At 39.6% G+C, this 27,662-nt stretch overlaps 1 protein-coding gene across 2 annotated transcripts in view; it reads right to left on the bottom strand.

Moving 5' to 3' along the window:
- The window catches only part of COL9A1 (collagen type IX alpha 1 chain), a 92,664-nt gene that overhangs the window by 60,492 nt on the left and 4,510 nt on the right, over positions 1–27,662 (bottom strand). The window contains exons 2-10 of one of the 2 annotated variants that reach the window (XM_047733703.1): positions 26,050–26,123; positions 24,781–24,858; positions 24,511–24,643; positions 18,292–18,688; positions 5,747–5,830; positions 4,992–5,012; positions 3,265–3,339; positions 2,886–2,921; positions 2,700–2,762 (exon numbers count right to left, since the gene is read on the bottom strand). In XM_047733703.1, coding sequence (XP_047589659.1) covers positions 2,700–2,762; positions 2,886–2,921; positions 3,265–3,339; positions 4,992–5,012; positions 5,747–5,830; positions 18,292–18,688; positions 24,511–24,643; positions 24,781–24,858; positions 26,050–26,123 — 961 coding nt within the window. Of the gene's footprint in view, positions 1–2,699; positions 2,763–2,885; positions 2,922–3,264; positions 3,340–4,991; positions 5,013–5,080; positions 5,305–5,746; positions 5,831–18,291; positions 18,689–24,510; positions 24,644–24,780; positions 24,859–26,049; positions 26,124–27,662 lie in introns of those variants that run through there. The other variant, XM_047733704.1, reaches the window with a different exon arrangement.

Here is a 27,662-nt window from a genome sequence, read left to right as displayed (position 1 = left end):
TGGCAGAGTGGGCCCTGAATAAATATTAGCTATTCTTATTATCATCATTATTATATGGACAGCATTGCTATAGAGGTTGTAAAGAGTTCGTCTGAAGTACAAGACATTTTTCCTGCCCTCTGGGAGCTTAAAACCTCATTCACAAGGGGTTCTGCAAACAAAACAAATGAACAAACAAACAAAAATCTAGATATTAACCATAAGTACTGTATTTCATGGCCCCATCACATTTCTTTGATGTCTATTTCCACTTACACTGACCTATTCAGAATGATTTCTTAATAACTCACCATTCTAATCATATAAACGTCTTCCAGGGATAGTAGTTGTATGCATCCTGAGGATGTTCTAACTTCTTCCCTCTAACAAGTGGTATGGTTTAACTGTAATGCTTATATTTAATTCTAATTCTTCTTCTGCCTATCTTAGATGGATGCTATAAAGAACGAATAAAATACTGTTTTCAGAGCTCACTGAGCATGTCATTGCAAATAGTGCTGATAAGAATATCTCTATTGATTATTGATAATAACACAGTTGTCCTTTGGGTGCAAAGTTATAACCAAACTCTGACTTCTCTAATTTTACATATATATAGATATAGATAGATATAGATATATGTACATATATATATATGAAATATCCCCCATTTACATTTACACACACACAAATTCCATTTCACAATAATTCTTATCTGTCAAAAACTTGACAGAGAAAAATATTACCAGTGGCAGAAAGAATTGCTTTCACATGAATGTTTGTGAAGATAAAGTTCTGTATGGGATGATTTTGAAGCTGTGCTCTGAACTTTCATGCTGCTGCTTGGCAGAGAACACCAGACCTCAATAGTAATTTCCTTCCAACATTCCAACTACTCAGCTCGTGAGACTCAAGGCATAATTCTACAAGCATAGCTGCCATGAATCTCTTACATTTTCTGTCAAAAAATCTACTTCACTTAAGATAATTACCCTTTAAATCATGTTCCTTCCATAGTCTTCCAAACATCATCTGATTAACCATTTGTTAACATTACCAAAAAGTATAGCTTTGCAATAAACCAAAGAGCAGAAGACAAAGAGGTTGGAGGTTTAAGGTCCCACCATTACACGCCAGCTCCCCTAACCAGAACAGACCATTGGCGCTCTCCTGCTTACCTAGCTCCCCTATGGTCAGGGACAAACAAAGCAAACTCTGATGCAGTTACTCATTTTTCACTATTCTCAATGTCTAGTCTCAATTTAAGGTAAAAGATTTGTTTAAAATGTCAAATGAGCCAAAGGTACAGTAAGTCAGAATTTTGTAAGCCCCCTGTGGCTCCATGTCAGAATCTGGTGGAACCGTACCAATATTTACCAATAATTACAAAATATCAATTATATATTATTTTTATGATCCATTGAATTACCCATATCATTTTTCTTGGTCGGGAATTCAGATACTAAAAATTCGCTATCACTCTTTTCCTCTCTTATTTCCTCTGATTATTCACGTATTTAAGATACTCGTTTGTATCTGCATGAGACAAAACTATCTGGAAAGAGAGTGAGTGTAAAAATGAAGAAATCTAGGTTTTGTATTTTATTTTTTAAGATTTTACTTATTTACTTGACAGACTTGAGATCACAAGTAGGCAGAGAGGCAGACAGAGAGAGAGGAGGAAGCAGGTTCTCCGCAGAGCAGAGAGGCTGATGCGGGGCTCAATCCAAGATCATGACCTGAGCCAAAGGCAGAGGCTTTAACCCACTGAGCCACAGTGGGTTAAAGGGAGCCTTTAAGGCACCCTGGGGAGCCTTCAGGCACCCGGAAGAAATCTAGTTTCTTTCGCTATCTTAGCCACTAAATAACTCTGGGTCCCTGAGGAAACTACTTGTCCTCAAAATTATTCAGTGTTCTTATCTGTGGAGAATAATATTAAACAAACTTGCCTTCCAGGTTATTGTAAGGTTAAAGGAAATAATGTTTGTGACTGAACTTGAGGAAAAAAGTTCTACACAAACGTACATTAGTATAGTTAACTTCTTGCTTAGTATAGTTAACTTTCTGTTGTAGGAAATGCCTAAAAGACTGGCACATACACAGAGGTCTTCCTCCGATTCTGCAACTATAGACCAAGACAAAAACTACTTGTACTTCTAAAGATACTTAAGCACTTTCATTTGTTTATCCAAAATTTCTGTTTAAATGGGGGAATTATTTTATAAAGCAAAATCAGGCATTGTCTTTATAACCTGGGGGTGAAAGGTAAAGAAAAATTGTAGTATGTTGAGCATGTTGCAAAAGCACCACACAGAAGCCCCAGTGGAGCCCCTCAAGATTCCTCTTCCTCCAAGCACCCCCTGTGCCAGGAAGTGCGGCTGAGAGTTCAGGCAGTGAGCAAGGAATGGAGGGTTAGGGGCAGGCCCCGGGAACCCAGGAGGGTTTTCTGAGAGCAGGGAAGGCCAGCGCTGGGTGCTCTCCCCAGCGGGGCGCGAGCTATGTCCACCCTCACAGGACCCTTTGCAGAAACTGCCGCCTCCACGGCACGCGGAGAGTACAAGGCCCAGTTCAGGGCCATAGCCCTGTTTCGAGGTGGATTCCCGCAGCCTGCAGGCCTTCAGCGTAGGACCACGTCTCTCCTGCCCCCGCCCCCTCCCCCACCCCACCCTCTCGCCCACCCCCGCGCCGGCTTCCCAGTGCGCGCGCCTGCGCCTACTCACGTCTGCACCGGGCGTGCCTGGCCTGCCAGGAGCTCCTGGCTTGCCGGGTTCTCCAGGAGGACCCTGAGCAGGGAGGGGGTGAGGCCGGGAGAGAGAAAGATCCAAAGTTCAGACTCTTGGGACTCACGTGGCTGCAAACCACGTTCAAAGGAAAGAAACGAAGAGCGAATGCGCTGATCAACTTACCGGGGGGCCCGGGGGACCCTTTGGACCTCGGTCACCCTGCAGGGGTAGCAGAAAAGGGAAGAGTAGTCCGTGAGTGGGGGGCGCTGAGGACCCAGCTGGGAGACTCCCACGCGTGTTCACCACACACCTCGGGGACAGGGACAGGGACAGGGTAAAGCTAAATGGCGGAGATTCTTGACCAGCGGAGACAACTGGACGTGTCTACCTCATCCCTCCGGGAGTGCCCAGGCTTCTAGAGAGGATCCAACCCAGCTCTCACCCATGCCCCAGCCTGCCTCTGGACGGCGGGTGTCTGGCCCCATCAAAAAACCCATTCCGATGGAGAAAGGGTGGGGAAAGGCGGGACTAGAGGAACAGAGGACTGCGGATAGAAACTTACGTCGATGCCATCGATGCCTGGAACTCCAGGGGGACCCGGGGGCCCGGGGGGACCCTGCTGGCCCGGGGGACCTCTCTGACAAAAACAGCACACACGGGTTAGTGGAGCACGTTGGGCAACAACGAGAAACTGGCGCGATGTCCTGAGGCCCCCACCTCCACCCGGTAAGGACACTTCCCTTTGGAGGACAACAGTCTTGAAATCCGGGAACGAGTATGGAACTCCCAAACCACCCCAGGTTTCTTTGATTCCGCCATATTCTGAATGAGATTCACTAGTGTGTTGTTGTTGTTTTAATTTATTTGACAGACTGAGAACACAAGTAGATAGAGAGGCAGGCAGAGAGAGGAAGGAAAGCAGGCTCCCTGCTGAGCAGAGAGCCCGATGCGGGGGCTCGATTCCAGGGCCCTGGGATCATGACCTGAGCTGAAAGCAGAGGCTTAACCCACTGAGCCACCCAGGCGCCGCTCACTAGTGTGTTTAGAGCAGAATCTAGGCCCTAAGGTGGGCGCTGGGGTCACACGGACTCAACCCTAGAGAGACCATTAAACCAAAAGGGGGGTCTTGAAGAAGGGAAGACCTGACGCCTCTTTTTTTTTTTTTTTTTTAGGGACTTAGTAATGAAAATGGTGGCCATTCACCATCACGGTTTGATCAGCAATTGAGGGTGTTTTGGCTAAAATGGAACAGCTCCAACCCAGATCGATTACAGGATCATTTTGTAAATCTTTCTACATCCAGTAGAAATCAGGGAGAAATACTGGAGGAAAACTGGGGAGGGTTGGAGCAAAAGAGCTTTGAAACCCAGGGAGGGCCTGGCCTCATTTCGATTTACCTGCATTGACACTCTTGCATAAGGTCTTTGCACCTCGTTCTAAAACTACACCAAATTTCAGACTGACCCTAGGGTATTACCGCTTTTATCGCTTGCAAACAGCTAAGCTTTGATGGTGCTAGAGGGAATACTGGCGACTGAAAATAGTGTGAGCATGTGGCTTAGGGAATGTGAGATTTTTTTTTCTCTCTCTCTCTCTCTTCTAATTTAAAAAAAGAAAGAAAAAGTTGGGGGAGCTCCTTTCATCAAGGAAACTTTGTTTTTGTAAACTCCAATGACCGGACAGGTTACAATGGGGTCTTTGTAAGTGAAACCTCAAACCGCCACTGGGCTCACCCGCCCCCGCCTGGTCCTCTCCCGCGCGGGAGGGAGGAGAAGCTGGAGCCTTCGGGAAATTGCTGAAATTTTGACTGATGCCAGCCAAGGCCGCCGGGTTCCAATCCCAGAGCGGCGGGCACAGCTAGCGGGGGCTGGCGGTTTAATGCTGCCACCGTAGGCTGGTGGAGCTGACAGGCAGCTTCAGCGCCGCTAGTCTGAATTCCCGCCTTCTCCAGAAAGGCCTGCTCTTGAATGCAACCAGGAGTGGCGGAGTTAAGCAACCCGGTAAACCAACCAAATTTAGTGGCGGGTCCCCAGTCACTAGGGGCCTTCAGAACCTCAGTCTGCAGTTTGGGGGCCCAGGTGGGGAAGGAGATGCCTTTCCCGAACTAAGGGTCATCTAGGGTCCCCGACTCCGACGGTACTCGCTGCAGGTGCCCAGGGCTGGAGGGAGGACACCGCTGCAGAGCCCACGGAAGGCTCTGCGCCTTCCCCACAGCTCCCGCAATGGCTGTTCCTCCACTTTTCCCTGGGTGCATTGGAAAAATGCAAGCACTTCTCGCCCTCCGCTTACCTGGTCGGTGGTCTCGCTGGGCTGGAGAAGAAAAGACAGGGAGAAAGTGATAAGGCTCTCCCCACCCCCCTCACTCGCGCACAACTTACTTGAGCCATGCACAAGCAGAGCCCAGACAGCAGCAGTCGCAGCCCTAGGGCCCCTCGATCCCGCGCCGTCCAGGCCATGCCTGCCACCCTCTGCTAATCCCCTGGACGGGCTCTGCCTCCTGCTGCCCCGCTAGGCTTCCGGACCCGTCACATAAAGAGGCTCTTCTCCCCCGCAAAAAGTGCCCCCGGGAGTAGTTAGTCTTTGCAAAGGTGCCCAGCCAGGAGGCGTATGTTCCTCCTGTTTATGAATGGCCCTGGAGAGGGTCCTGGGGATTGGAGGAGAGCTAGCGGGCTGGAGGACGGATAGAATGACAACAGTCCCTCTTAACCCTTTCCCCGCCGCCACACAGGCAAGGTCTGAACGTGCACCTCTGCCTCTCCACCCAAGTGCAGTCTCTCGCTGTCCACTGTGGGCGGCAAATGGACAGCCAGGGTTCTCCGGGAGATGTTTGGGGGAGGAGCAGTGAGGAGCCACCCAAGGTGGGACCAGACACCCAGAGGTGATTTCTACTTGCCAGGCTGTGGTGGCACCTGTGCTTCCTTCATATCTATCTGGTTCCTACAGTAAAGCCTGAACTCTAGAAGAGTGAGGAGGTGGGGAGTTTATGGAGCTGGTGGGAAGTAGGCTAGGTGGAAGTGTCCTTTGCAGGTGGTCAGCGGACTCACAGTTATTCGGACTGGCAGCTCATGGCAAGTTTCTCTCCTGGGGCGTAGTGGGTCACAATGGATCAGCATCCACTGAAGTTCAAACTGGGGAAAGACAGCAGACAGTCTATTCAGATTCTTTTGGAGGACAGAAGCAGGTCATTTAAGCAAGAGATAAGTTTGTAAGTGTGGTCCAGTTGTTAAGTGACCAGAGACCAGTTTGAATTGGTTGACTTCAGAGGACCCGTACTCTTGTTCCTTGAATACAGATTTAACAATGGAAGTGGGCTGGAAGCCCTTCCCAGGTTTCTGTGATGATCAAATGTAGAGGTCTAGCTCTATAGTGTTCCAGCACAGCCCTTGGCAGGAATAGACCCCTGGCACCGACTTTCCATTTCTGTCCTTCCACATCCTCAAGATGTAGATTCTATTAAAATGAGGCCCTGTGAGAACAAGGAACTGGCCAAGTCACAAACCAGTGTGAGGGTCTACATTGGAACCCAGGCCTACTGAACTTCACAGAGAACATATTCACTAAGAGTTTACATGGGAGAAGATTAGAGACAGAGACAGCCAAAGAGGTGGCACCTAGGAGGAAAGGAGAGGAAAGAAAATCCAGTCCTACTAGAAATTTCTCCATGGAGTATTCACAGCTTAAAATGGAAACAGGAAGGGCTAGAAATGGAGGGAATGAGAGGGAAATCTAGAACTCAGGGGAAAAAACAAGAGAATAGAAAACATTTAAATTTGGTGTTATCTCATTCATTGGTTGAAGAAATATAAGGTTTTCAGACACTTGAAATCCAAATGTGCCCTGACAAGTTCTTACATTTTAACAGGTGTTCAGAAAGAAAGAAGGGAACAGGAGAGAAACGTTACAACGCAAGACTGACCAGGTCTGAAGCTGAAGACTTCAGGTGACAAGGTTTAAAAAAAAAAAAAAAAAAGATATACACTACCCAGCACCTCCATTCTGGCCCATCTTCTTAAATTGAGGAAATTCCTTGCTAGTCATCTCAAATCAGATCTGTATTTCTTGGTCAGTTGATTCTTGTGGCATTACGCAAATGTCTGATTAAGTATCAAGGTCCCAAATCTAAAACATTATGTGTTTTCTTTCATCCAGTAGTGATTTACACTTCATCCCACCTGCCAAAAGATCTCTAGATCTGCTGGATCTAGCATTAAGTTAGATACATTTTTTTCCATTTTTATGGAAACATCCAGAATTGAGGTTACTGAAGGAAAGATCAGATTTGGAGAGGATGAAGGAAGAAGTCCTTCCCTTCTACGCATAATGAAGGGAAGTCAAACAAGGGAAGTTTTTCATTTTATAAAGGGCTGAAAATGAGACACTAGGCTGTCAGATTCCTGCATTTGTATCTCTTCTTAGATGATTCTAACTGTCCTGGTTGCTCTCAACCCTACCATGGCTCTTCTCCAGAAAACATGGATATCTGGAAAAATGAGGTGAGTGGGATGAAAAGAAAGTGAACAGCTAAACCAAGATATATTTTAAGATGGACAGTTCTCTATAAATTGTATGAAAATTGTGTATCCGTGGTATGAATTATTTAACAATAGTATACTGACATCCTACAAAAGAACTGCTTTTCAAGCCACACAATTATCTTAGAGTTAAGCACATCACTTTGTCAAATACTTTATCTTTATTAGAGTAGTCTCATTTGCTTGGGAAGGATTTTATTTTAGTTTTGTTCTTAACTGAAGTGGAAATTTTAATAAAAAGATAAAAGAAAGAATGGGACAGCCTTCTCCTTCATGACTACTAAATATCTAGCTGTGCCTCAGACAACACTTTGAAGCTGTCCACACATGAGTAAAGTGGGGCAAAGAGGTGAAATCACTTGCCACAGATCACACAGCTAGTAAAAGACAGAGCTAGTATTCCAAATGGGCCTAATTATAAAAGAAGGGCTTTCTCTACTCCTCTACTTAGCCTCCCCTAAGAATAATCCATCTCCAAAAAGAACCATCATTTTCTAAGCCAGTAACCAAGGAATTTGGTGATTGAACATTTGTATTAAAGATGAATAGAAAAGAAGAATGATCTAGAAATTAAAACTTTGTAAGCTTACATCCAACATCTGCTAGAAAACTTCAAAACAAGACTAAGGAACTTCCCTAAGAAGCTAGACCTCTCCCTGCTTGCATGAGTATTATGCATATATATCCAAAAGCAAATTTCTAATACTTCTTTAAAAACTGACAACTCATTCTATAGGCAGATACATATACCTGTGTATATGTATAATAAAATATCAAATAAGAAAGAGGACTATAATTCTTGTTCTTCAATGATTAGATAAAAATATTACTGGAATAAGAGAAGGTATCTCCCCCCCAACTCTCAAAATAAGAAAGACCATTCATATATTTTATCCACTAAGTCCTTTGTGAATTGGAAATTCACACTAGGCATGCATTGTATATTTTGATATTTTGATTCTCAAAAAAATTCATAGCCTAATCATCTTGAGAAACTTTAATTGTATGGCTAACCAGGAAACCTATATCCTTTGTTTAGATATTTCATTAAAGTTACTTATTGTAAATCCAAAGTAATTCATTAAGCTGTTTTCAGAAAAATGTAATTCTCTCTGGGTAAATGGGTACACCTGTTTAAATATGCAAGATGCAATTGTGGCACAGGATAATGGGGGAGTGAAATGTAATTCATCTGTGAATACAGGCTGGGTTGTTCAGAGTGCCACATAGATCAAAGGTTTCTGCACACATCTGTGCATCACATAAACACCACCTACGCACTAATAATCATCTATACAACAACATTTTTTGGCATGCAATATGAATTCCAATTTGCATGTTAATTATTTTGAAGGAGGATTGGCAGAGTTCCTTACTGAAAGTCACTTTCATTACACATCTAAAATGCTGATTTCCACACGTTTCTCATCTTCATACCTGGAATCACTGTTCCCTTTGAATACCCACTGACAAAATATATGTGACGAATATTTTAATTTAGTCCTTCAGTTAACATTTTTGAAGTCCTGATATAAACCATGCGCTAGGGAAATATTCTAGGGAAACCAAAGATATTCTCCTCCCCCTAATGAGTTTACAGTTTGTAAGACTTGAGAAAAATACATAGAGAAATAAGAAAGTTGTTTTTTTTTTAATCAGTTAAACAGAATGCCCTGGCACAATTCATTCTTCTCAACATGAAATACATCACCATTGTCTCAGGAAGAACTGACTTGTGTGAGTGTAAGATGCCTGATGTCATCCAGATTTGGCACTACCCAATTCTTTTCTACAGAACATTAAGGTATAATTCTATCCCCTAAGCCAGAGTAGTGTCCAGCAGACAACACATTGGAACAAGGAATTTTGGCACCAACTCTCTACTCTTCTAATAGCACTAGTGATTTCTACTTATTTTTCTAGGTTGTTGAGAAAAATTAATAAGGTATTTAAGCTTTTCATAAAAATTAAGCAAAACTAATGGCAGACAACTATCTTTTCCTCCTGAGAGAATTCTAATGGCAACCTGTAGAACTTGGTTCAGTATTAATGAGAATAGCACAAGACTTGATTTTTTTGCATACCAAATTATGTTTAAATTTTACAAGTATAAAATACCTAAAAACTAGCTCTTCAAAGATAAGTTTTTTTTTTTAAACAGGAGAAATGTTTCATTAAGGTTTTGTCTACTCAGTGGCAACAAAGATTTAAAGAAATACTTGAACTTTGAGATCTCATTTTTCTTTTCAGTTTATGCCAAAGTGTCGGTTTCTACCATCATGAGGGACCTCCTCCAAGTGAGGCTTCCTAGTTGCCAAACAGGAGGCCCTGAGCTGCCCTGAAATCAGAAATTTCCCTGACCCTCTGTAGACTGGGCCCTGCCGTTCCAGACATAGTGCTAAGAATTGTCATTAACTATGAGCAGGTGACAGTCTTCTGAACCATACCTAGGGCAGAGGCAGAACAGTGAAAGGAAAGAGCAGCGGACTTAGAGTTAGCAGACCTAGCATGTAGTACTTTGTTCATCTTTTTATCCAGTGTATCTTTACATAACACACTCATGCGCTTTGAACTAGAAACTATGGAAGACACAAAAATGTTTAGTACGTAGGGCAGCATCTAGGCCAAAAACTGCTTTTGACGGTGTATAGTACCGAAGTTGATGTACGACGTGGCTAAGATCATCAGCAAGAGGATCTTCTAACCTGTAGCATGTGAGAGAGGCCCTGCAGAGCAGTTGAGATGCCCATAAGCAGAGACAGGGAGGGTAAAGGTAGAATTCTAAAGAGAAGAGGTAACAGAAACACAGCACAAGAGGAGGAAGTGATGTGTACAGAAGGGATCTGATTTTCTGTGGCAAACAGCAGACACTAGACATTTCTGTCTGTTGAATTCTAAGCTAAGGAATTTGAGTAGCGTTGGATAGCTAGTTACTGGACCATCATCAGAGATGTTTCTGCACCAGGGATGCGGATGGGGAAAGGTGGCCCAGGTTAGAAGGGCACTTCAAGGGGATTCATGTGGCAATAAATGCCTGATCCTTGAAGTCAGAAAGAGGCTACTTTAGTAGAGCATAAGGGAATGTTACACCTTGAGCCATGGTGAGGCACCCTCAGCTATGTGCCCATTAAAAAAAAAAAAAAATCATCCTCTCATGCCACATCCCCCTTCAGCTGCCATCCCAAAACCTTTCCAAATCATTCCCAATACTCCAACAGGTCTTTTCTCAAAACCACTCTCTTGGGTTTCTGAATCCAGTATCAGATCTCAGCCCTCATCTAATTTGAACTGTCCACAACATTTGAGTGAGTTGACCATTCTATCCTCCTTAAAATTCTATTTCCCCTGACTTTCAGGGCACCAAAATCTCCTGATTCTCTCCGATATCACAGGCTACGCTTTCTGGTCTCTTTGGCCGAATCTCCCTCATCTCAGCAACCTTTAAATGTTGGTTGTTTCACAGTTCAGTTCTAGAATTTCTCGACTGCGTTCATCTCTCAGTGATTCCTCTCACTTCATGGCTTTAAATACCACATATATGTTGACAACTCCTAGAGTTCTGTTCCCAGCTGGGCCTGCCTGTTGAACACAGAAGAACATATCTAACTGCTTCTCAGCATCTTCTCTTAGGTGTCTTAAGGGTGATCAAAATCCTGGCTGAACGTGCACCCAAAAGTTTATAGCAGCAATGTCCACAATAGCCAAACTATGAAAAGAACCTAGATGTCCATCAACAGATGAATGGATAAAGAAGAAGTGGTGTATATATATACGATGGAATACTATGCAGCCATCAAAAGAAATGAAATCTTGCCATTTGCGACGTGGATGGAACTAGAGTGTATTATGCTTAGCGAAAAAAGTCAATCAGAGAAAGACAACTATCATATGATCTTCCTGATATGAGGAAGTGGAGATGCAACAGGGGGGTGGCAGGGTAAGAAAAGAATAAATGAAACAAGCTGGGATCGGGAGGGAGACAAACCGTAAGAGACTCTTAATGTCAGACTCTTAATGTCACGAAACAAACTGAGGGGGGCCGGGGGGAGGAGGGGAGGGAGAGGGTGGTGGGGTTATGGACATTGGGGAGGGTATGTGCTATGGCGAGTGCTGTGAAATGTGTAAATCTGGCAATTCACAGACCTGTACCCCTGGGGCTAATAATACATTATAAGTTTATAAAAAAATTAAAAAATTTTTTTTAAAAAGAGTGAACTTTCACAACATTTTACTAAGAACAACTTAGTTCTTGGCAACTTAGTTCTAGCAACTTACTTCTCTTTTACTAAGAGAAGTCCTCCAAGTAAACATCATTTTTACAGAGAGAAAGCTGAATTCTAGGTTTGCATTACTGTAACATTTGATTCTAAAGGAACCATAAGCTCATTTTTATAATCTTATGAATAAGCCCATCAAAATGGAGACAGATTTGGCAAAATTTTAACACGGATTCATGTTTCTTTTTATATTATCTTGTCTGGAACTTTCTTCAAGCTGCAAAACCTTGTTACTGTGATAATAAAAGATTGTTCGAATAAAAAAAAAAATCCTGGCCAAACTTGGATATTCCAAACCAACGCTTGATAGTCTTAGTAATACCTGCTCTTCCCATCATCTTTCCCATCTCAGTAAATGGTAACTATATAATTCTGGTTAATCAGTCTAAAAATATTGGTGCCACTCTTGATTTTGTTTTCTCTTACACTTCAGATCTGTTTACTTTATCCTCAAAATGGGTCAGGATCTGACCACCTTGTACCATCTCCATTACTACTGCCCCCTTCCAAACCAAGACCAGCCCCTGCCGGAGTTATTACAGTAGTCTCTAAAGGTCTCCTTTTATTGTGCCCCTAAGTGTTCTGTCCTTCTCTCCTCCTACATTAAACTGCCAAAACAGGAGCCAAGGAGATATTTTCCAAAAAATGAAAACATATTACTTGTCTGTCCAAACCCATCAAATAGTTCCCCATCTCACACAGCATGAAAGCCAAAGTGCTAACACAATTTCCCTACCCTCACTTCATCATGTTACCTCTCCAGGCTCATTGGCTACTTCTCTCAGTCTCACTCCAGGTCTCCATGCACTCCTCAAACATAGCAGACAGTACCAACATCAGTCCCTTTTCACTCCATATTCTCTCTTTCTAGAACCCTCCTCCCTCAGAGAACAACATACTAATACCCACAGCCCCTTCAGGTTTCTGTTAAAATGTTCTTTTCTCAGTGAAGCCTTCTCTCCAGGCATCCAGTTTCCTGCTTCATTTTTCTCCACAGTATTCATGAACACCAGGCATACTATATACATTTACTCATTTATCCATTTGCGTCCACGTCCTCTCCCCAGAATGAACATAAACTCCACTGGAGCTTTAATTTCTGCCTATAACGTAACAGATGTTTAATAAATAGTTATCAAATGTTAATTAATGAATATATAAAAATGCAATAAAATATAGTGAACTACAAATTGATAGTATTTATCAATTGATAGTGTTGACTTTTGACCTTCCCCTCTCTGGGTTTCAATTTCTTCACATGTAAACTTAGAGGTTTAAAGTAGATAACAATCAAAGTTTCCTCTAGCTTTAAGAGTCCATGATTCCCTTGATACCACATTGTAACCAAAGAAACCAAACACACAGAGATTAACACAAAGAGGAGGAAAAATATTAATCTCCTGACTTACAACTATCCAGTCTACATAACAAAGATTTCTTTATGATTTTAGCCCATATACACTTTAATAGAAATAGAAAAACTAATATCACTGACTTTTTTTTATTGCAACAGTATGGGCACAGCTGAGGCCAATAAAAAATTTTAGTGTTTTCAATTTTCCATTAAAAGCAAGTTTGACCCTCATTTTGTTTATATTCTAGTTATCCATAATCCCTTCCTCTGATTATGGCCCTTCCTATGTTAACAGATTTTTTTCCTGTGTGCTTGTCATTTCATTGCCACCTAGTGGAAAATCCAGCTGATATTGTTAATATGGTTTACAATGCAGCCGACTAGATTTTATTTCCAAAAAATTGTCTTCACAGTCAGTATTCAAAAATATTCCATCAAATCACACCAAAGTGTTATAAAGAGAATTTCCTGCAGTTATGTATACATAACTATTTCTTTTATATTTTGTATTTCATACTTACATGTGAAAGAGTGTTTGTAAAAGGTGTATTTGTCAAAAAACAACTTAATAAGCAAACCTAATAGTTTAGCTATTATGCATAGCAGAGAGTATGCATTTCTTAAATCACTGAAAAATAACTTTTCTACAATATTTCTTAAATACCGAAAAGAATATTAACTACAACCTCATAGTTGATTCTCCCATGTTATCATTTATGAAACTTACACTCTTTCTGTCTGTGGAGATTAGTGTGATTTAATTCTATGGAATAGAAAAAAGGACAGATAGCTTCTCTATCACTAGTTTTGACAGTTCTATCTGCTCTCGCATTTTCTCTGAATTTAACAACGAAGAGTGGCACTCTTGAAATACACTTTTAAAGATACTCTATCTTCTGATTATTTTCCACATTGGTTTATTTTGAATAAGCATAGGTAAAAAAGAAAAAGGTTTTGAAAAATCATGTATTTGTAAAGCCACATAAATGTGTATCCTGCTTTAAGCCCAAACCCCTAGTGTACATCCCTGAAAAAGGAGAAAGGCTAACTTTGTTTTCTAATAGAGCTGTACCAAATAACTCTCCTAGGCAATCATGCTGACAACAAACAATAAAGAACCTGTCATAAAATAACATGTTTTTATGGTATGCTGCCAGAAACCTGAGCTTTGCAGTGGGATAAATGGCACCATCCTAAAATATGGGCACAAAGGAGAATAGGAAATATGGGACTTATTGCTTGAAAATCAAACTAACAATGTATTACAGCAGTACATTGGGAAAAAATATAAAATGCTCTGAACCCACTAAATAACCATGAATGATGAGAAGGTGTTTGAGTTGTAGATCATGTGAGCAGCTATACTGCAAGCTTTATGAAAAACCTCTTGAAATTGGTTTCCTTCTCCAATTTAGAAAAGGGAAAGGTACACAAGATAGGATAGATATGAGAAAATCACAAACAAGTACAATATAAATGAGTCTTTCAGCATTAGTGCTCCATCAAATGTTGTTTTCAATTGCATTTTTTATTATGTAGTTCCTAGGGCTACCTTTTGACATTTGTTAATACCTTTAGAAGGGATGTTTGCTTTTGATTTATTTGCTAAAGAAAAGCCAGTGTTAATCCCAAGAAAAGTATTCAATTAATCTAGAATGTCAAAGATTAGAATGAATCCAATTTCATGGAGAAAAATTGAAAAATATACTCTTCCTTATTGTTTTTATGTTAGTGGCACAGTTTACTCCAATATAAAATTTCTCACGCATTAATATGGACTATTTGCTGTCTCCAGATGGAGAGAAGGGTGCTGTATAAGTATACTTCTACCTCCCAAAATATATTGATACTGTTATTCATCACTCTCTTAAGTTTTCTAAGGAATTTGTGGTCACTGGTGAGCTTCAGTAATTGCTAACAACTTCAGATTTCAGCCAAACTGGTGAGAAGTCAAAAACATAAAACAAGAATAAAAACAAGGGTTTAGGGTCAACTCATGGCACTTGAACTTGGACTTTGAGAACTTGTATGAGTATTTGACTATTCTAGTCTAGAAAAGTAAGGAGCAGTGTGGAAAGACTAACAAAACTTGAAAAGGAAAGAATTTATATATGTAGGAATGCCCTAATGAGAGCCTCTCTTCCTACAACACTGGACACTATCTTCTCCTGAATAATGCTCATTCAGCCCCAGGGTTTCTCCAAACATCATCTTCTACAGTAAACATGATTGACCTCCACTCTCATGCCTCCCTGGCCTGATCAGGTTGGGGACCTTCTTCCATGTGCTTCCATTCACTACCATAACCCTTATCATGTCATATTGTCATTGTTTACTTATCTCAACCCCTTACTCTCAAGAGACTGAACTGAAGAAGACAAGATCTGTGAATTACTTAACTTTGTATACCTAATATATAGCCACATGATGAAAGTCTACTAAATTCATAACCAAGTAGGTTATGTGTGAGAACATGTTTTATAGTGTATAATCTTCCTTCTTAAAAAAAAAAAGAGCATTTATTTTGTTTGTCCTGCAAAGTAAATTCTGAAAAGTCTACACAAATCACAAATGCTTTCCAAAATGTAAGTGAGGAAATGCTTCAAAAAGAATATGTGGTGATACATATTTTTACTTTTCTCAAAGGGAAATGAGTTTGCACAGCAGAAAATAGGTAGATTAAAAATTTCATGCATAACATGGCTTCTTACAAACCAGGAAGCCCTCTTGAAGGTACATCTTCAATGGAGAAATGGAGATAATCTGTGCTTGCTATCTTAAAAAATTGTTGCAAGGATAAAATAAGTTAATGGGAATGAAAACATTTTTGAAACTTTAAATTGGCATGTTAAGGGTATTAAGATGCTTAAATAGCATAAATGGGTTTTCCTACATAGAATGTTCTATTTCTTTGTCTAATATAGGGTAAAAATTGAGGAATACATTTTGGTGACAAGTTTGAGTTTGACATTGTCACTTCAGTCCTTGGACGTAAATAGGATTTTTTTGGCCTATAACTTTCACCTGTTTTAGTTATTATTACTACCCACCACTATATATCAAATATGAAACTTTAATGAAGCTTTAGGTTCAAGTCTCTTTTGTCTTTCCTTGTGGGAGAGTGAAAACTCAGTATAAAGGGAAAAAAAATGTTCATGCCTGCTTCAATTACTTTTAACATTGGCTATAGTGTACTGACTTTGAAAAGCTCCTTGGTGGACCAGAGGCAAAATATAATATCAGCTACCAGGTTCTTTGTTGCATGGCTGCACATGGCAGAATAAAATGGAGGATAACTGGTCCTAACTGCTCTCCACTCTGATATGAAACTAGACTTGGCAAAAAACCTACAATCAGCTAAAGCATTATCGGCTAGATTATAATATATTGGAGTAATATTGAGACTTTACCACTCTGGCAATCAAAGAGTTTAATAACGTTCTCACATCCAGAATGATAGTGATTTGAAGTGTTTCACAAGGGATGTGTTAAATGGGCGATGGGGATTAAGGAGGGCACTGGTTGTGATGAACTCCAGGTGTTGGCATGGAAGGGATGAATCAGTAAATTCTGCACCTGAAACTAATACGACACTGTACGTTAACTACCGGAATTGAAATAAAAACTTGAAACTGCAAAAAAAGGAAGTGTCTTGGGGCTGCCTGGTTGGCTCAGTGGGTTAAGCCTCTGCCTTCAACTCAGGTCCTGATCTCAGGGTTCTGGGATCGAGTCCCACATCAGGCTCTCTGCTAGGCAGGGAGCCTGCTTCCTCCTCCTCTCTCTCTCTCTCTCTCTCTCTCTGCTTGTGATCTCTCTCTCTGTCAAATAAATAAAATCTTTAAAAAAAAAAAAAGGAAGTGTCTTTCAAGACCAATGAATCAACAAATCAATTCTGCACATACCTGATTGATGTTCATTGTACTACAGAGGTGCCTTAAGGTCTCCCTGCCCTTACCCATGGTCCAGAAATGACACGGATACTGCAGAAATTTGGTGTTGTCTGCAAACCTATCCCATGCCATTGCAACAATCTTACTGCATGAAATTTCAAGATGGCATAATAGTGGTCCCATTGGCTTTTTAACCCAGACACTTGAAGTGTGATAACTCATTAGTTGAAGAAATAGTTTCTCAAGTGTCTACAAGCCAGAGCAGTAATGTGGCAGTTACAAATTGCTTCCTGTCCATCACAGAATATAGAAGTTTCACACTACCCTTCACACTAATCACAGTTCTTCCCTTGAAAATAAGTTACTTGAACAATTCCATTACTGAGTGCCTGATAACCTTTTTCCTTTGGAGAAGTATACAGAAACAATTCAAAATCATTGTATCACCCCTGCTACATGCCATGATATGTGTTTTGTGACTAGAATGTAACAGTTTTATATGGGAGAGAGAGAGAATATGTTGGCATCCATAGTTTATTGAACTCTAAATTCTGTAATTTCCTCCCAAATAATACTTATCATATAAGATATGTTTTTAAATCCTGTAATAACATTATAAAATATCCTTTTAAAGTATTCAATGAAAGCTAAACAATTCAAATGGTAGAACTATACGGTATTAGTTGGTACAACTCTTCAGTTATTACATAATTCCTAACATTTATATCCATGGAATTCTACAGCAAAATCCTGAACAGAGTTCTAAAATTGTTTACTTTTATAATATGTCATGCAAGACCTACTTCTAACTATGTATTGTACCATCTATATGCTTTTCATTCTTGTTAATCAGACATCATATGGCTTCCTAACCTTCTCTCTCATGACCTGCAGTTAGAATCTGCTACCTTTCTTCCCTTCATCACACACACACACACACGCACACGCACACACATGCACACACACACGCGTACACACACATTTTCACATAGGCATATCATCCAAACCAACTGGTCTCCAGACCTTGGATTGGGCCCACTTATTCTCCACTTCCGTTTCATTTAATCCCCTTTCCCTCAGCTAGTGCAGATCCTTCTGTTTCAAGGTTCATTGCCTTCAAGAAGCACAGACTCCTGACTTACTGAATCCACCATTTGTCTTAACCTTACTTTGAATATTCTCATTAGTTATTTATACACAGTGTGTACCACACCAGTATTATCTTCTTTTACATTGCCTCTGAAGGATTCTGGGAGGTCCAGGTCAACATGTACCATTTTCCAAGTAGACTTGAAATTCCTCAAGACCAGGAGCCATTTATTCGACTTTCTCTGATTTCCCATTTCATCTGATACATGCTGTGTGCTCAAAACAGGCACTGAATGCTTTTTGAGTAAGTGCTTGAATGAATTTTGAAAATGAATAACTATTCATTGCTTAAGACACTCAGATGATTATCAAAGATAACCTGAAGTATTAGTTTTTAAGCAATCCAGTTTTGTTTTAATCAACCGTCATGTATGGTTTTATACTTACCGGAACAGAAACTTGAGGATTATCTGCAAGTTTTCCCAGCACAGCGAAGCCATCAACATCGATTTGGCCTCTTGGCTTTATAGGTAAGGATTGAATCCTGTTGCAATCAACAAAAAGAGTAGCACTACTCCTTTCTACACCGATCATGATCTTATGCCACTGGGAATCAAACAAGGAAGGCAGATTTGAAAAGGTTGCAGTTTGGAGACTTCCATCCAGTCCCTTGTATGAAAATGCAACAGATTTTGTTTGGCCATTAATCTTCACGCCAACTTGCTCCTTCCCTGAGGAATCCTGAATCTGCCAAATGCTCCAGTTCTTTTCAAGTGTGCTTCCAGTCATCCGAAAAGTAGTTAAAAAGGAGTATTCTTCAGGCAGACCACTGGGATATAACTGCCTGAGTAAAATTTTAAAACAGTAAATAAAAGTCTTGTTTTTTGTACCCATGCATATTACCATATTCCCTTATGCTTTCTTAGATTCTAGACCTACAGAAAGGCTACAGTGTTAAAAAAAAAAAAAAAAAAAAAACCATGCACTGTTTGTTCTTTCATGACTGTCCATAAAAACCTTCAGAGAAGTTCAATCATTCATGTATGTTAATGCTCCATCCCAAAATACACTTTAAAAAAAAAAAAAAACCTTCCTCACAGCTAAGGAGGGTTCCCAATGCCACATAACCCCAATAATATTACTATTTATGCTACCTAAAGAGCTCCTGTTCAGCAATTCCATCTCAGCCAAAATCATATTCTTGCAAGGCTCTTGGCAGCATTTCTTCCACAAATTAAAGAAGAGATCATTTGGAATCCAAACCAGCTCTACTAGTTAATAAAGCCATTTAATTAAAGCAGCTTTTAAATTTTTTAATTTTAATATAGTACATTGTTAGGAGTGTTTGTTATTTCCACAGTTGCTTGGGTGGTTCCCTCCACAATTATATTCTAGACCCACGTATGCCTTTTGAGATTCAGTCACTATAAACCTGAGAACCTCCTTCACACTGAGCATGTTAGATGCCGTTAATTTTGTTTGGTAAATAATAATATTTGACATTTCTGAAAATAGTTATGGACCAGGACTCAAAGTCCTGAATAACCTTCCTTCAGGTCAGATTCCTGTTAAAGAGCCCCATCTTGTGAAAGGAAAAAAGAGAAAGGCAAGAAGAAATATCTAAGTAGATGGTGATTTGATTTGTTACAAAATGGATTACATAAATTTATTATATTGGCGTATGTGTCACTGCCAGTTGCAATAAAATACATGGTTGGGGATCAAGAATTTCTAAACCAAAAAATTATTCAGTTCCAAGAATGTTTACTAACAAGTGAAATTATTCAACTTACTAAGATTTTCTATCTTTACTTTGACTTTAACTATAAAACTTAATCATCCCTCACAATATCATAAATAAACATATAACTTACTGCAAGTACTTTTGTACACCTTCAGTAAAATGGGTCAACTATGTCAACAAATTTCATTGCTTTGCTGATTTTATAAAAATAACAAAAATATGAAGCTTTTTATCTGAACACCCTTTGAGCATCCAAGTACTTCTGTTAACTTTATGTCTCAAACGACTTTGTTTTTATTTATAATATTGGGTGAATTCCTTTCTTACTACACATTCTTAAATGATCACTGGTGATATGTATTATACTTATTGCAAAGTTTTTAATTCATTAAGTATTTGTCAAATATACAGGAGGTTTTGGGGTGCCTGGGTGGCTCAGTCAGTTAAGCATCTGCCTCTGGCTCAGGTCGTGATCTCAGGGTCCTGGGATCAAGCCCCACACTGGATCCCTTGCTCAGTGGGGTGTGCTTCTCCCTCTCCCTCTGCCCTCACCCCCACTCCTGATTTCTTTCACTGTCTCTCAAATAAATAAATATTTTTTTAAGTATACAGGAGATTTTAACACATTTAAAAAATTCAGTTTGGAGCTAAAGAAGAAAAAAATGTGTGCAAGAACTATTTCCCGAGAAAAAAGATGTCTACATTTGATATTATATTTACTTTTAATATAGATTTTGAAATATTTCCTTTGGCTTTAAGATTTTCAGAATATGCATATGCCAGACTAACCTCTAGAGAAGAAGCTAAGGTTCACTGTTGACAATATAATATATTGCCTACTTTATAATTATAAAACCTTATAGAAGTTCATACATTTCACTTAATTGACCTCAATTAACTTGGAGCTAGGAGATGAGTTTTAAAAATTTTATTCAATGGTGAAATTTGACAAATAACCATTTAAATTATGAATGTGTTATTTTAATATTCTCCTCATTTAGTGATCTGGCTTTAACCAGATGCTTCAGGAATTTATTCTTCTTTGTTGTCCAAATATAGTTATTCTTTTTTTTTAATATTTTATTTATTTTATTTGAGAGAGAGAGACAGTGAGAGAGAGCATGAGCGAGGAGAAGGTCAGAGGGAGAAGCAGACTCCCCGTGGAGCTGGGAGCCTGATGTGGGACTCGATCCCGGGACTCCAGGATCCTGACCTGAGCTGAAGGCAGTCGCTTAACCAACTGAGCCACCCAGGCGCCCCCAAATATAGTTATTCTTGAGGGTGAGCCCTTCACAGAAGAAAGATGAATCTTAATGTTTTGTTCTCTTCCTTAAAGTATACTTTTTTTAGGTTTTTTGTAAACTTATGTATTTGCTTACAGATGCACTGAGCAAGGCTGTAGAATTTCATCAGTCCCTAGATAAAACAAATCTATTTTGCTTGGATTCCACTAGTCACAGTAACTTGTCTAAGTGACTCTTTTGCAAAGAGATTTTGAGGTTGACTGAGGAATCTCTCCCAATTTATACTTCATCTCATCTTTCCTGCTAAATAAGCAGGTATATATTGAAGGTAGGATAGAATAGGATGTCCCCATTTATCTCTGACTTGGTTCTGTAATGCCAAAAACTTTTTTTTTTAAATGAGCTGGTGACTGAGGTTACTAGAAGAACAGTTCATTTATAGACATATTGTTAAATCAAAGGCATCCATCTGTTCTCTTTCTTCATGTGCATGAAGATAATATATATATGTTTGTTTGTATATGTATATATAAGTATAGTCAAGATTATCATGTTAGTCTTTTAAACTAGGTAATATAATTTGTCAGTATAAGAAAAGGGGGCACCTGGGTGGCTCAGTGGGTTAAGCCTCTGCCTTCGACTCAGGTCATGATCTCAGGGTCCTGGGATCGAGCCCCACATCACATTCCCTGCCTGCTTCCCTCTCTCTCTCTCTCTGCCTGCCTCTCTGCCTACTTGTGATCTCTCTCTGTCAAATAAATTTAAAAAAAAAAGAAAATTCCTTTTAGTGTACAAATTCACAAAATGTATCTGTATCTATACACACTTAAGACCTTTTAGAAGTCCTCACAAGTCTAATTTACATAGCAGTCAGTAGCATTGTCTTTTTTGAACACCTGAGATTCTGTTCTTGCAAAGATGCTATGCACATCGATAAGTAAACTTGACAGCATACATAATGTAAAAGAAGCTGGATCTATAAATGATTTATTTCATTATGTTACAATCTGCACAGAGTACCTTAAAAGAGGAACTCTAAGTGTTTGAATAAAAGATAAGGAGACTAGACCTTGAAACATTTGTTTTGACCTTAACCCAAAAAAGAACCAAGAATTACATTTGTTAAGGTAAACAAATACAGAATGCTTGTAAATCTGAATTGAGAATATGATATTATTATATCTAAATAAAGAACAAAACGCAGTAAAAAAAATATGTCTCAGAATCTTTCAAAAAATTGAACATAGGAGGGTAAATTCTGGCTCTATCACATCAGCCTTATACGCCATACTCTCATTTCCCTCCCATGAAAATCCTGTTAAGGTTTTTTTTTTTTTTCATTCCCTCAGAACTTATATTCTCCAGAATAGAAATTTCCTTTAAACTGAGACTACTCCCTGCATGGTCTGAGAGCAATTCCGGTCCCTGCTTTTCTTGCTACCCAGTTTTTGAATCAGTAGGACTGGGAGGGCCGCTTGAAAAGAAAGAACCCACTAAGGAGAAAAGGCTCCCATCTGCACACACACCGTCTCCTTCTAGTACTCTCTACTAATTGAATGAATACTTAACTAATACCACTGTGTGCTAGGCTCTATCCAAACGCTCTCCAACTTACTAACATTTGCTCTTCGTGGCAAATCTACAACACAGTTATCATTCTTGATTTATGCTGAAGGGACTGAAACAGAGATAGTGTAAGTACTTGCCCAAAAATACACTTTATTACCTATTTATGACTCCATTTATTTCAACGCTCTGGCTCTCGCCTCCTCTTTTTATTTCTTTTTCCTAATTATTTTTTCTACTTCCTCCCTAATTCTTTTTTCATCTTATAATAAGCTTTGTCAGTAAAACAGAGATTTTTAGTCTTTGAGGGTCAGGGAGTCAAGGAAATAGGGAATATAGGACATTGGTTATATTTTGTGAACAATATTTAGTGACAACTCTAGGCACTTAGAGAAAAGCAACAGCAAAGATGAACAGGAGGTACAGGTTGATGTGACCTCAAGTTGGTCAGTACCTGAACTTAGAGTAAATGACAGTCCAGATTGTACCTCAAATTATAGAAAAGGGAATTAGGTCAGCATTAGGGGGTCTTGCATCATGTTTATTTTATTAAAGAAAGAAAAAAATTAATTTTTTTAAAGCTTATTTAAGAACACATCCAGGGCTAGACACTGGGCATGGAGCCTACTTTAAAAAAAAGAAGAAGAAGAACACAGTGCATGAAAAGAAAGTACAAGCAAAAAATTTTTAAAAGTCAGTAGCTGTTATCATGTCTGTAATCTTTCTGAGTGTGAATAATTTTCCAGGGTCAGTATTAAGTACTGGTTGAAGTACCATTCTGCCTGAATTTCCATCTTTCTAGCACCTCCCAACCCTGGGACCTCATGTAAGTAACTTAAATTTTCTGGCCTCAGTTTCCGCTTTCATAAAATATGGATAATAATGTCTCTACTTCAGGGTTGTGATGAGGATGAGATTTAATGTTAATTAGTAAATTTAGAAAAAGAGCTTATGCAGTGCACTATTGTCATTTTATAAAATATAGTTCATATTTAGAAAAAATGTAGTTTTTATATTCAAAATATGAATTTCTATCTGCAGTCTGGTATATATCAAAATATTCTAACTTGACCAAATTCTCATGATTATATATAAACATTTAGAGCTTTTTAAAAAGATTTTATTTATTTATTTGACAGAGAGAGATCACAAGTAGGCAGAGAGAGAGGAGGGGGAAGCAGGCTCCCCGCTGAGCAGAGAGCCTGACACGGGGCTCTATCCCAGGACCCTGAGATCATCACCTGAGCTGAAGGCAGAGGCTTTAACCCACTAAGCCACCAGGTACCCCACATTTAGATTACTCTTTTACTGTTCTAAATAATCATTATTTACTTTTACAACTTAATTTTTATCAAAGCCCTAATTTTCTTATTCATCTATCAAAGGAAACTTAATTCAGTTTTTTTGCAGTGCATTAAAACATACAATAATCATGATAATTACATTTATGGTATTTAAATGATATAAAACTGAAAATCCTGAAGCTCATTCATAACAATGGCTTGACTCAACACTTACATACACTAAAGCACCACAGTTATAAATAATTTAAAGGATAAAAAAAACATAGTTCTAGAGAGGAAGGTAAACAAAGTGGAGGATTTTTAAATTATTATCACTAGCATTGCTTCGGTGATCATTATTCTAGTTTTGCTTTTGTTTGATTCCTGCCAGGAGCCAAGCAGTAGAAGTGTGGTTCAATTTCAGCACTAGGACGTTTGAACAGCACCATTGTGAGTCTTCTAACCACTCCACGGTTCCTAGTTAAATTTATGCTTAACCTCTGGCACTTTTCACAGAGGGTCCTTTCAGCCAAAACCAGACAAATTACACAAAAACAGTGAGCAAAGTAATAAGAACATGTCCTGAATCAATGTATAATGGTTTCAGTGATTTTTTGCTTCTTGGAATGAAAAGTAAATTACATACTGAAAACATGAGGAGTATTCACGTATTTAGACACTGAACCCTGAAGACTGGTAAATAAATTTCTTCATCTTCAAATAAATTGGTGATCTAAGAAGCATTGAGCATGAGATTTTCTAACATTGCATAGCTTTTCATTTTTTAAAATGCATTTGACAGATAATTAGATAAAATATTTGTGTATACCTTGTTGGAATCCTGAAGTCTATATTATTTCCCAATTTGTAAGCCACTTGCAATGCAGTTGATCCCACTACCCTCTGAATAGCTCTTCTAGATGCTGCTTTATCTACCTGGAACTGAGAAATCAAGTCAAAGCCTACAGAAAGGGAACACAGAATAAAAAGTCTAAAATGAGATTGGTTATATTCCTTTCCACAACCTTCCCAAATAATAGATTATATCAGGTAAGTTTATAGAAAACATGCATTTTCAATATGATATAAGGCTACTTGCCTGGTAAATCATCTTGGCCAATCCTGACCTTTGGACAGAGTTCATTTCCACCATTGGAATTTGAATTAACAGGGAACCCTGCAAAAGAGTATCATGTCATCCTACCCTAACCCCCACAAGAACCATGAAGATATATCAATAACAACAAGAGCTGAACAACTATTTAAAGGAGGACAATATGCCAAATAGCTTGCTTATAGTATATTTAACTTTAACTCTATGACTCTATGATTATAATTAATTTATCTTCAACTCATCCTGGAAGAGAAACAAGGTGGAAGGTTTTAATAATTTGTACTGGGAAATGTTCCTTTGGGAGAAGTTGGGAATTTGTTCCTTTTGGAACCAGAGCTGTGCCATGTTCTGAATGGCACGGTGTCAGACGCCTGTTTGGGAAACTTCTGGTGGCTTGGACTAGAAAATATTCCTTAAACACCACAACTTTTAGGATTCCTAAGAGGATCCAGAGCCAGTCTTGAGCCAGTTAATGGGACTTCTGGAGAGTGGGGTTCTTAGGAATCTTTGTTAAATAGAGGAGTTTGCAGGGAGACTTGGATTTCGTTAGTCCAAAATAAAATATATAGGGTGCTTTTAATTTTACAAACTCATTCCAAGAGATCAAAAAAGGGTCCCAACTAGACTCTTGCCTGCATCCTAGAATGGGGAAAAGTAATGAAAAAAATAAAAGAATCATACAAATGATTAAACCCTTAATTCAATGAGAAATCCTAGAATTAAATTGGGTGCTCCTTACACAGGTGGAAAGTTGCAGGGAGAAAGATTTTTAAGAAGGCTTCTTGTAACTGTCCAACCCCAGCACCCTGCTGAGACAGACCTGACAACAGAGACTTCCTAGACTTCAGAAAAAGCATTTTCCAGCTACACATTTTGGTTCAGCCATCCCAGTATATTAAAATAGTTTTTACACCTCCACTGACCCCAGGTCACTCATCCATCCATTCATCCATCTGTTGGTCCACCCACCCAACCTTACCAATCACCATGTGAACCAAGTAGGCACTGTGCAAGGCACTGGAGTACCCAGCTTGGGCTTCCCTGCCAGTTGTGATCACAGCCAGGACTTCTCTTCTATACCCAACACTGACCACATAAAACCAGCCACAGAGCAATCCCCTTGCTAAAGCAGGATGGAAGAGTGAGGCTGTGGAGAACCATGGACGCTTCACTCAGTCCTCACTCAGCCACAGCCCTGCCTGATCCTTTCTGGGAACAAGTGATATTTCAAAATCCAGAAACAGTGGCCCTTACTTGGGCGACGCTTGACAGCAGCAGATGCCCAAGATCCCAGGAAACTGCATACAAAGAAGAAAACTGGAATTTTCCTAAAGAGGAGAAAAGACAATGACTCAAATAAGAATCCCTCCAGATGGGGACTACTTAAATATTTTGATATCTGGTAAACACGGTTAATGTAAGTGATCAAATCTCACTATATATTTTTTCCACTTGACTTTGAAATCTTGAGAGATTTTAATGAATTCTCACATTTCCAGCTCCTGCACTAAAACAATCATGAAACTGCTGTTTGCTTTATCTCACTTTCTCTATATCCACCTATTTCACCATTTCTACATCTATTTCCTCGTCTATGTTTTCTTTTATCTTAGTATTTCTCCTTCTTCTTTTAAAGATAGCTCTCTCTTTCTCCTTTCTCTGTCTCCTGTCTCTTATGCTTGTTCTCTTGTCTCACTCATCCGTCTGCCTGTCTTTCTCCATCTGTGTCTCTGTCTGGGTCTCTCTCTTATTCTCCTCTCCCTTCTCCTATCTTCTCTCACCTCCTCTCATCCTATCACCACTGCAGAAACACAGACCCTTGGTTCTGAGGGCTCCAACCCAGTCTCCCCACCACTCTTTCCAAGGTCAAGGTCTTACCAGAAAATCTTCATTTTCCCAACTGGTTTTCTTTTGTGTCAACAGTCCCAGTGCTGAAGGGGTTGTGTGGGGAGGGAGGGTCAGTGCTCCCCCCAAGGCCCCTTCACTGGGCCCAGCCTTGGTTCCTCCTGCCCTTGTAAGGGCTTAAAGCAAAGGGAGTGAACCAGAGGCATCTAGTGACACTTTAAACCACAGCAGAGGGAAGGGGTGGGAAGAGGCGGCCCTGTGAGCCCAGGCCTAGCCAGGGGTGTGTCCTCAAAACTAACAAGGTTACACTGAAGGAGGGATTAGCAAGGGAAAGTTTACTGAAAAGAAAAAAAGTCAGGATGTGGAGAAATTTACCAGAAAAACTCAAGCAAGCTGCTATAGGAATACAGTGGAAGCTTTTAGAACTGTTCTAGGAATACAGTGAATGCTTTTAGAGGACTGCGGTAAAGAGGTGCTCACTGGAAAGCAGAGATGTGGGAACTCATGGGCACCTTGGTGTACAGCCGACCTAGATTTGAATCTCCATTTGTTCTGAAGCTTACTAGTTGTATCTTTGGGGGCAAGTTAGTTAATCTGTCTGTAACTCAGTTGCCTTGGATAAAAAGTGGGTTGAAAAGTTACCTAAACCAATTGTTTTTAGGTCACATAAAAGAAAGTCTAAGGCCTGGCTCAGGGGAACAGCCATTATTCCCCATCATCATCATTATAGCTAATATAACTTCACTATTTGCCCCCCTCTATTGAAAAAGCTTGAAACCTGATAACATTTGATTCTCAGTATATTATAAAGTACTAAAATTATTCCTGTTCTACAGGTGAGACAACTGAGACATAGAAAATAAAGTAACTTGTAATTTGCTCAAAGTTGCATGGCTAATTAATTACCCAAGACATGCTAGTTTGCTATATTTCATGGCTAGAAGTCTTGGTAAAATGTAACATCAAGCCCCCTATCTTGTATTTCTTCTTAACCTCTATAATTACCAGAGCTAAGCACAATA

The sequence above is a fragment of the Lutra lutra genome, chromosome 6 (genome assembly GCF_902655055.1).
Source record: "Lutra lutra chromosome 6, mLutLut1.2, whole genome shotgun sequence".
Lineage (NCBI taxonomy): Eukaryota > Metazoa > Chordata > Mammalia > Carnivora > Mustelidae > Lutra > Lutra lutra.
Note: the sequence above shows the minus strand (reverse complement) of the source record. Positions and strands in the feature narration are given on the sequence as shown.